This window comes from Synchiropus splendidus, chromosome 11 (assembly GCF_027744825.2).
Source record: "Synchiropus splendidus isolate RoL2022-P1 chromosome 11, RoL_Sspl_1.0, whole genome shotgun sequence".
Taxonomy (NCBI): domain Eukaryota; kingdom Metazoa; phylum Chordata; class Actinopteri; order Syngnathiformes; family Callionymidae; genus Synchiropus; species Synchiropus splendidus.
In genome coordinates this window covers 3,917,428-3,928,297 of record NC_071344.1, presented here as the reverse complement: position 1 = coordinate 3,928,297, position 10,870 = coordinate 3,917,428, and the positions used below count along the sequence as shown (strand labels likewise).

General features: G+C 41.9%; 1 protein-coding gene across 2 annotated transcripts; it reads right to left on the bottom strand.

Annotated features, from left to right (window-relative positions):
- Positions 1-1,954: 1,954 nt before the first annotated feature.
- LOC128767599 (uncharacterized) lies at positions 1,955-10,761 on the bottom strand. Of its 2 annotated transcripts, none has more exons than XM_053879731.1 (5): positions 10,331-10,761; positions 9,252-9,624; positions 8,912-9,039; positions 8,715-8,766; positions 1,955-7,672 (listed from the first exon to the last, which is right to left on the bottom strand). In XM_053879731.1, exons 2-5 carry the CDS (start codon positions 9,571-9,573, stop codon positions 7,107-7,109), a joined length of 1,068 nt encoding a protein of 355 aa, XP_053735706.1. In that variant the 5' UTR covers positions 9,574-9,624; positions 10,331-10,761; the 3' UTR covers positions 1,955-7,106. The 2 variants fall into 2 exon arrangements, with proteins under 2 accessions (XP_053735706.1, XP_053735707.1); XM_053879732.1 differs by having other exon boundaries at positions 10,420-10,761.
- Positions 10,762-10,870: the final 109 nt, after the last annotated feature.

Sequence of the window (10,870 nt, the reverse complement as noted above, 5' to 3'; positions counted from 1 at the left end):
GTAAATATGCCATGAAACCTCTTGAAACATTTCATTTTAGATGCATTTAATTTGAATATAAATCAACAAAACTATGGACCAGACATTCAAGATAAAAAGGCAATTTATTTCAAAATATATTTTCAATATTCCTTGAAGAACAAGAAAAACACACAAAAATGGCCAGTGAGAAGAAGAAAATCAGTTTTCAAACAAGAGCAGGCTATATTTACTGCTGAAGCGGTGGTGGTGACTTAAAGAGAAAGAACAAAAAAAGCAGAAAATGACATCATATCAGTTATAGTTTAGTTCGACATCAAAAGGACCACGAAAATACAGGCATCTGGCCGTATATGGACCCCGGGCTGCACTTTGCCAGGATCTGCATTAGACAGTATAAAAAGTACATTTAATGATTTGAAGAAGTCTTTGACTCCTACTCAATTTGACTCACAATCGAGCGGCATAAATACTTGTGTGTTACAGTCAGATGCAATATATGGTACTTGCATCAGGTCATTAGGTTGACTGGAAACATGAAGTAGGCATCGATAAGAGAACACTGGAAATAAGATGTGCGTCAGTACTCGTACTACAGTAGATTCAATTTTGGGGACTTTCACACTCACAGATGAATCACGTATAAACTTTGTTTCACAGGAAACATTTTTCGTTTCACCAAATCCAGCTGCACCACATTACACAATGTGATTTCATAAGCAAAACATCAGTGATGAAAGAGATTAAATGAGATTGGTTGAAAAACGTCAGGATAGAAGCTCAAAAATGTTCTGTGCACTTTACGCGGGAAAGAGTTCAATCATCACAGGAGCACATCCACCCTCAGGTTGAGTTTAAATCAGATCGTATTGGTGTCAAATATTAAAATGTGATTGGTTAATAATAAAGGCCATAACTCATTCGATACATTTTTGTAATCGAGTCTCAACACTAGTTTAAATGCTTCAAAGAAAAACATTTCATAAAGCTTATTTTGATTAGATCCTTACTTCTCAAATTAAACAGATGAAAGAAATCTAAAAGAATGGCTCTCCAGAAGAAAAACAAATTCAGTCTGATCCACTTCGATCCAAATCTATTCACATATTCATGGTGATCACCAAGACATGGACACAGCCATAGTAAAGACTGATAATCCTGCATGAAAGGCAACTAGAAAGACATTGGGACAGTGCACACCTCCACTGAGCCGAGTGCAATGTGTGGAGGAGCCTCCTCCACAAACACACTAATAGCAGCGGCAGCTTCAGCGACAGATGAGAAAACCTACGCAATGTTGCTGAATTCACATTTTTTTAATGGTTCAACTAATCATTGTTTTATAAACATTCCCGACTGGTGCTTGTTAATTAACCGGAACTGATCACATGACTGCAAGTCAGAGAAATGAACGTGAATCCAAACAATCCTCCATCCGCAAATGGAATTAGTTGTTTCATGTCCCATATTCGAAATGTCCTGAAAATCTAACCTGTCCATAACTGAGCTATGTTGGTTTACACCTGCAAAAGAAACATGATATGAAAACAAAAGTACAGTTTTAGACGTGTTTTTCATGGCTTCAAGTATCAAGCATTCAGTCCAAGTGGCTCTTATGGCTCAAAATAGACACTTCAGCAATACATTTGAATATGAAAGATAATCTGAAGAAGACATTCTTCTCCAGTGCAGATACCAGCACACAGAGAGGATTCTCTTAACATGGCAGAGCAGAATAAGGGGCTGCCAGTAACAGTTGGTGCCATCATTGGTTCTGGCAGTCTGCCACCAGGCTTTACACCCTCCCCTCAGCAGGGAACAAGAAGAGCTGTTTATCTGACTTACAGCAAGACTGCCAACAGAGACCTCCCCCACCCACCTCACACTGGTGGTGGGCAACACTCCACACACCAGAGCCGTATCTGCCCTCGTGGACGCCCCCCCTCCCAAACCCCAACAAGCTTGACATCTCCAATAAAGCTCTCTTAAGCCCACCTACTGTTTCCCCATATTGAGTGACAGCTCTACCTGCAGCCCACAGCCTCCTCCCTCCCAACCATATGCCGCCAAAACACTCGTCAGGTTAAACCTTTAAACCTGTAGCCTTCAGTGTTCGGTCACTTGAGGACATGGAGATTCCAGTTAGTGTGAAGTGGACTGATGAAAGTCACCATTAGGCGGAGATCCATCATCACTGAACTATCCGCGCCAAACACATCGTCTGCTAACCACGAGACTCGTCTGTTTTAACGCACCACTAAAAGTCCCATAGCGCACTGCAACAAGTGAAAATCAATTATGTCTTCTGACTAAACACGGAGTGTTACAGAAAAATCGCATGTGATTTCTGTTTGGCCTTGTTTGGCCTATTTACTGTATTCCATTATATTTGCAGAGTTAACGTTTTGTGTGTGGATGGTTAGTAAGGCAACAAATAAGTGTTAAAGGGTGTTGATGTGCAATACACACCACACTACTACAGCTTCAAGAAAATGGAGGGAAGTTGGCTGGAAAACCTTGATTCGATTTTTCCTCACACCTAATGTACAAAGTTGGACTGGCGTTATTGAAGAAATACGCAAGATGGAGCAATTGACCTCTCTATTAAGACTAAAAACTGGGTTGTACACAAAAAGATGGACAAAATGGAACAGAAGAATTGCAACCATAACATAATTAAAAGTCATTGTAATATCCCTATTGTTGGCTTTCTGTGAATGTATTTTTATTTTTTTTTATTATCTATTTATTTGTCTATGCGACCACTGTATGTATCATTTTCAAAATGTATTACTATTACTTTGTAAAATTTCGTAAATAAAAAAATAAAGTGTCAAAGGGGGTGTGTGAGGATTTTTTTTTTTATTCCTTGTTCATAATCTTGGGAATTATATCCATCCAGTTTATTTCCTGGCACCATGGGAAATCAGATATATGTCCTCAAATAGAATCTATGTAAATTGGTTGAATGATTTAGAGGGTTCCCTTGCATCTTAATTTGTTTTGTGATATTATTCCAGAGCTCATTTCATCATTCTGACCAACAATTTCCCAGACGTGTTATTAAATCAAGGAATATCATCCATGTTTTCTGTGTGAGAGATGAGGTTGGTGCCAGTGAAACATTCAAACGTACACATGCTTCAGAAGCAAGCTCAACTGTGCACAGTAACTGTGCCAAATAATAATCTAAAAAATAAAAATACAAATTTGGAGCAGCACTGTTTATTATACTCCTGAACGGCAGGGAAGGATTTTGAGGTCACTCTGTCACCGTCGAGCCGCCGCTGAACTCCTGTAGTTGCCTCTCCATTAAACACCCATTACCTCGGTGATACCATGTGGCACGTCTTTGACGTGTTGCCTAGTGTGAACGGACAGCTTACACTTATTAAAAGTCCCATCCAGATCCACATTAATGAAGCTAAATTGTGCTCATGTGTAGGAGGCTGTGAGAAAAAGTGAAACCAACTCATTTAAAATAATTAAAACACAGTCATTATTGTCTCTGTCAGCGTGTTAACCATCAGCATCATTCTTCCAGAGCACCGAGGCGTCCGATCCGCTGCAGTAAAGCTTGTGACCGTCTGTCGGTCTCCGCTGACCCCACAGCGCTTCTTGTCCAACCCCCCCGTGCAGACACATGGTCACCTAGCAACCACAGTCCAGCCTGAAGGATGGAGAACACCCTCCATGGTGCAAGACAAACACTTGGAAAACCTGGGAAATATTGTGAAGCATGTGCTCCCGCTTCACCACTTCATCACGCTCCGCGCCGCCCAAAAATGTGATCGATGAGAGGCGCAGCTGCCTGGAGGAGATCCAAGCCAGTGACTCTTCACTGAGACCAAGACAAGATCTGGAGACTGAGCTGTCATCTGATGCTCCAGCTCAACCAGGGTTTTCATGAGCCGCCAACCATTTTGAAGTTAGAACTTCTGACTTCTTTGACTAGTAAGTGATTTCCAATAGATTCATGGAAGTCGCCGTGAAATCGTCCACCACAGACAGAGTGATCTCATTATTAGAAGAGTTATGAAAGATCTGCGGCGACGTCTCCTCGCACTAACAGCATTAGACTGAGTGATTAAATGCAGTCAGCAGACGATGGATCAACTCGCAGCCTTCAGCGGGAGACACAAGTCTAATCCCTAAAAGGGAGTTTCACTTCTGTAATGACGGGAGGCATGAAACACGGTGCCTGGGGAGTAATGGGACTGGGCGGATTATGGGCTGCCTCCGGGCAAAGCTAAACCTTCTGTGTAGTAAGAAGTGTGCGATTGAAGCAATAACAGCACAGATGTTTGTTAGCCACTGTGTGTACATTCATCTCGGATGGAAAAAGCCTGCTACGAGTAAATATTTCCTCCGTTTCTACTCATGTATGACATGTTTTGGGAGGCAGCAGCAGTAACATGGTCTCAGGGGGATCGTTTCACTCCGGGGGGATCGGATGATACTGATGGAATCGCACTTTGGATGGAGGGCGAGGAAAGAGCCACAACACTGTTTTTCCTTGCTGGTGAATTAAAGCAATAGCCCGAGGGCGCGGGGAATAAACGGAAACACGGTCACACAGACGATAAAGCACACGGAATGGAGTTGGACCCCCGCAGCAGCGGACCAGGGCCCTCATAAACAACTATTAGCCATGTTGGGTTCCCAGCACAAAGCCTGATGGCACCGCCTCCATTAGACATGTTCCATTTACTCTGAACCCAGAGCACACATCTAGCATCACAACATGCTGATGCCTTCCATGTTTCTGCTATTTCTTGCAACTACTCTGTATATTTCTCGACTGTCACGTCGCACCCAGTCCGGGTTCTTGTCACAAGGCTGGGATGCTATTAATCCGAGGTGTCAAATAGATCACAGAGGTTGGCAGCTCAACTCCAGGCAGACTGTGATACATTGATTCAACTCTCTGAAATTGTTGAATTTAAATTCCCTCTAAACCTATGACAGTTCCAGTGGTAAAATGGGACAGCTGACATTCAAATCTGACCAGAGAAAAAGGTGAGAATGCGAGTGTCACATTATCATTTCCAGCACATCCAATCTTACACTGGTGCCTCTACACCAGACCCAGGAAAAGGGCGGCCCGGGTGCCATATGCGGCCCCATGCCTGTTTTTTTGTGGTCCTTTAGACTAAAACTATAACTGATATGCTGTAATTTTTCTGCCTGCATGTTATCAGCTAACAATGTATGGTGTCTTCATTGTAGATATCATACGACTGTGCCTTCTAATCTGCCCTGTATTACGGCACACTACTGTGCAGTTTAACCCACTAGATCCAAAGCTTTACTGAAACAACCAACATGAAGCAGCTCACAATTGACACTCTTGCTCATTCAACAACTACCAAGGCCTCATGACCACAGGTGAAAGACCATGTGTCTTGTTGTATCCCAGCCAATACAATTTGTCATTTACTTCTTCATGCAGTCCAGCCTTTATGTATTTATCTTTTTATCTATTCACTATCTTTGGTCTCCTATGATCCTCACCCGCGCAACGAGACTGTGTGGCAGCGAGTGCTGCTGTTCATTTGTTGCCTCACCCCCTGAGTAAAGCAGCTTAGAGCGGAAAGAAGATTACACACATAACCAAATATAAAAACAGAAAGTCTGAAGCCCATTTAACCTCCTAATGGAATCTCTGTGCTCAAACAGCAAGGGTTAACAGTCAAAGAGAGATTTGGATTTAATCACTTAAAAAAAAAATAAAAATACATCTAGCAGTGGCTGATTTCAAAACACTCATGCAGTTTATCAAATACCACTTAGACCATCATAGTACATCTTAAATATCAGAATTCTAGTTTAATTCAAACACTACCTGGTGAACCATAGAACATACATGTGGGCTAATTTTCAGAAATGACAATGCCATTCTGAAAATACAGTTTAACCTAGTTTACACAAAACCAGAGAATCAGCAGTCAGGAAAATCCACATATTGCACGCTCAGCATTTCTACAAATGTGTGAAATAACCACTCTCCAAATGAAAGTCAAGCAGCAAAACAATTGAAATAAGCAGATATTAATGAGCACAAGGTGATGATACATCCAACAAAAAAGGAAAGCAGTACCATAATAACATACATAGCAAAATGCAGTCATAATAGGAGCATAAAGAGAGGCCATATTCTCACATGAGTGATGTGTGATCAGAAGAGTACAATTACTGATGACAGAAATTAACTAAACAGAATGACACTTAAGTAATTTGATTTTAAAAAGATGTGCTTCAATGGTACAAAAAGGTGGGAGAACATTAACATCTGAGAATAATCCGTCCCAATCGCTTGTAGATATTGAGGAAATGTATAACAATACTGAATCCAAGTCAAAATAATGTATGGTACAAAGTAAATTTCGGATCATTTTAATAGAGGCGTCAAAGGCTGAGAAAAATGTAGAACAATATTGCTGGTGTTATCGTCTAACATAGGCGACAGAGAATATTTTTGCCCAATAAGACCATTCTTATGAAGGCAGAAATCTGATGACACAAGTGTATTGACCGGGGAAGAGAGGAAACGGAGGAAATGACAAAACCGAGAGGTCAACGCGTTGCGCTCGTCCAACGAAATCGAAGTACCGTACTGCACTCTAGTGGCGGTTCGCGGAACGACAAATGTACAGCTGCCACTCGACACATTTTCTAAGTACACTACAATAAAATTACACTCCAAGTCTGAAAATGCAAGTTGAATACTTTGATAAAAGTAACAAAATAAAGTCCAAAAACGTGGTCAATGTTTAGCAAAGCAGATCTAGGTAAGCTTTTTAACTCAGTTAAAGGATTAAACAGACAATCATCAGCACTAACTCGATTAAAAAACATACTGCATAATACGGAATAGAATTGTGCTGAACATTCAACGATATCGCGAGAACATCTCACTTGCTTCACTCATCCCCACACCCTTCTTCCCTTGGTCAAATTTCTCATTCTAGATGCCGACTCCTGCTGACCAAAGGTGAGCAGCATGTCCAAGTTAAGTCAGAAATAAACACTTGTCACTGAAGACAAATGAAGAAATACACACAAGCCGTCCAGATGTGAAACAGTGTTGCAGCAAAATTCCTTCTCATATCGACTCTTGCCCCCCATCATAGAACATCATCATCGATCGGCTCAGTCCAGTTTGGAGTCGCGCAACTTTTTAGCTCGTGTTTTCGCATGTGTATCGCGAGAGAGCGATGACTAGCAAATTTTTGTCGACACAGACAGCAGGCAAAACGATTTTCAAGGACTTGATAATGCAGTATTTTCAGATCTAGGGACCGGGACGAACGCAACAGTCTTTCTTCTGATTTAGTCTGTTCGAGCTTCCGAGAGTTCGGATGCTTCAGCTTGCGGCAGGACTTGAAATGGGGTTCGTAAGCGTCAGGGTAGGGAAACACTTTCTTGCATTTGTGACAAGTCTTTTTAGGGGTTCGGCCAGACTCTTCCTCAGCCGTGACCTGTTTTTTTAACACAAAGTGAGCAGCATTCACGTCGCTCCCAGCTCTGGTCTCCATGGGAGTGTTATGCGTCTTCTTCCTCTTGGATGTCTCGGGCTCCAGGTGGCCACTGTTTCCTTCTTTAATGTCCCGGAGGTAAATGACCAAGTTGCTTCTGCCCAGAGGAGATTGTGTGACATTTTTCTTCTCCAGCTTCTTCTCTTTAGAGGACCCTGTGAGGAAACCAAGATGAAACTCTGGAAGTTGGGTCCAGCTGAACGTGTCATTAACAGCTATAAACATAGGAGAAGATGCTTTTGAGGCAATCTATTGCGACCATTCAAACAAAAACCATGCTGCACTCTTTCACCAGACAAACGCCTTCTTCTTGATGCACGAACATATATCCACTTTCACCGAATTACCTTAAATCTGCACAATTTTTTATGCTTTGGGAGGATGACAGATTCATTGTTGACATGAATCATCTTCTCTTGTTACAGTCAGTCCATACTTCCATAGGTCATGTATTGGAAGAGCCAATTCCCTTCACGCCGCAAATAGGTTTGAATGCAGCAGGGGGCGTGTTCTGAGGACAATTGACTAGTTTTGCACGTCTGGCTGCCTTGAACAAACGCAGTGGTAACCAACCTTTTCAGTGCCGGAGAGCAGATCAGCTTGGGAGCTCAGTGGAAGTGTGTTGGAAGATGAAAAAAGAAAGGCATAGCTAAAGTTCTCTTTACAGAACAGATAAGACTGATGGAATGCAGCAACATTAAACTTGTCTTCACACAAAGTGACATGGATCATAAATACAACCGAAAACAGCTTGAAGAAATGCATCCAGAAAGAAAGTCACTGTCGTCGCATGCAGAGCATTTGGATAACAGCAGGCTGTTTGGCGAGTGTCTGAGAGGAGCTGTGTGCTTCCTGATTGGCCAGAGGTCGCTGAGTCCTTGGGTTAATCTTTGAGTCAAAACAACCTTCACCAAATCACTTCTTATCTCATTGGTTTCTCTGTTTCTTTCTCACTCTACACCTCCTGCTGTTGCCAGTCATGCAAGTGAAGCTCACAGCAGTCTTTTTGAATGGGTCATAGTTACTGAGTTAGAGTCTGTCCTCCAGTGAAAGTGCAAGGAATAACTATTAAAGTATGAAACAAAAACCTTAAAATGTGAAACCTTGAGATACAACCGAGCAAACTAAATGGTCAGTGGCCATCACAGGAGGAGGAGCCATGTACCATCTGACCAAAAGAAGGAGGATCAGTCTTACCTGTGCTGCTCTCCGGTTTTGACGTTGATGGTTGCTGGTCAAGTGCCACTTCCTAAAAACAAGTAGACTTCACCTATCAAACCGTAAACTACATCCTTCCATAAAAACAGTAAATATTCAAAAATTTGAAACATTTCCATCACCATAAAGAAGTGAGGCTTGATTTTTCCTGCATGAGGAAATACATTGGATCATACCTCCGGTTCCGTCTTAGGAGTGGAGCTCTGTTGAACCGACGACCTCTGCACTTGAACACACGGGGTCATTTCATCTTGTGAATTCAGAGAGGCCTGAGTTGCCTCAGAATTAGAACTGTCCAACAGCTCTGCGCACAAAATGACATGCAAAAATGCAAGGTAAAACTGGAAAATGCCTAAATAATACACGGTTAAATGACTCATTTGAATCTTTGCATAGAAGGGAGACAAACATCTGCATTATTTTTATATTATGTATCTTGCAGATTGCTTTTACAGCCTTTTTAAACAAAAAATAAAATTATTTCAAATTTAAAATCCATAATGTAAAATAGCTTACGTTTTGAGTTGACAAATGCAACGGTGGAAGTCTGCACAGCTGCATCAGAAGCCTGTTCACAGCCATTCTGCGTCTGGGGAGTGCTGGTACGTTCCTTCACGACGCTCGCTTTTTGACACTCAAGCCTTGTCAGTTGAAGCTCCGCCCGCGCCAACTTTCTTGTAAGGCGGACCAGTCGGTCTTCTTTCAGCAACAGTTCCTTTTGGTATTCACACACGCTGGCCTCAAAGATGCTCATGATATCCATCACCGCTTTCCTCAAGACTACGTCCATGGCTACAGTCAGCTGAGAGCGGAACCTTCGAGTGAGCGCGTCGGACATCTCGACAGTCTTCCTCCGTTAATCGAGAAAATAATGTTTACCAGCTGATACCTAAACAAACAGAAATATTTAATTGCATAAAACTCTCACTAAAAACCATAAAAATACCACATGTTGAAGCAAGATCACATCAGACAAAGAAACGTTGTGTGCGGTCATATTGAAGGACATTCTTATCAAGAATATAACACAGATCATGGACGTACTGTACAGCGTTAAGGTCTTACATTGAAGCCAAATGTGTATGTTTAAATGATGTAGTACACATATCAGGCCTACGGGCGGCGTAGTTATACTGCAATCACGAGCGAGCGGAAACAAACAAAGACAGCATGGCGCATGCTCAAGCGTGAACCTGGCGCTCCAACATACGAATGAGGAACCTTAGAACGTTAATGTGGATCGACGACGAGATTAAGCAATTTATATGGGGTCACAGTTTATGCAAATAGACAAAAATAACTCGACACACTCGGTGTCGAAATCAAAACATATGTAACCCATCCGAGATCCCTGACAATCAATTCACATAAATAAATAATCGTCGTTTCCAGGATATGTAGACACTAAAAATATCACGTCTCGATACCAAGAGAGCGACAATGACGTAGAGAGGAGGAACATCATTCTGAATGCATGCGGGAATTCACCGTCACTTTTCCCTTTTTGTAATCCAAATATCAAGACACCACGTACCATAACACACGAACACCATACATGTACCATAAAGCATGAACGAAAGACAATATCAACCTACCCTCCGACAACACTTTGACTTCGAAAGAAATCGCTTGAAGTTTTGCTGAACTTGTGCTCGACAAAGAAACGCATTAAAGATATCCTGACCTTCTACGGCTTCAAGCAGAGTAGTGGGGGGAAATGTGTCGTCTGAAACAAGAGCAAACATAACCAAAAAACGCCTTCGCTTCTGATGGTTCATCCAAATCTGTCTCACGCAGGAAAGCCCCCTCTTGGATGGCGGTGAAGAAATTGCCATTGTGCAGCCATCAGCGCCACCTGCTAGTTCGGGGTGTAATTCCAATGCCACTTTTGTACTGAATAGTTTGCTTCACGTCAAAAGAAAAAGCTGATTTTCTCGATTCAATTTTGGAATCCAAACTGTTCAGACTTAGCTGAAACATTTTAGCAGCCATATTCATGTGTAAAAGAGAGGTTTAAAAAGGCTTGATCTGAAAATAAAAAGGCTCGCCAGCTTGCTCAGCTACTTGTTACTATAGCGCAACTGAAACTTGTAACCACACATGCTATGCAAATATTGAGTTTGCAGTCACACTCG

Coding starts and splice junctions, on each gene's coding strand:
- LOC128767599 (XM_053879731.1), bottom strand. CDS start 9,573: ATGTCCGACGCGCTCACTCGAAGGTTCCGCTCTCAGCTGACTGTAGCC. Junction 9,040..9,251: donor TGCATTTGTCAACTCAAAAC/GTAAGCTATTTT, acceptor TTTTGTGCGCAG/AGCTGTTGGACAGTTCTAAT. Junction 8,767..8,911: donor CTCCTAAGACGGAACCGGAG/GTATGATCCAAT, acceptor ACTTGTTTTTAG/GAAGTGGCACTTGACCAGCA.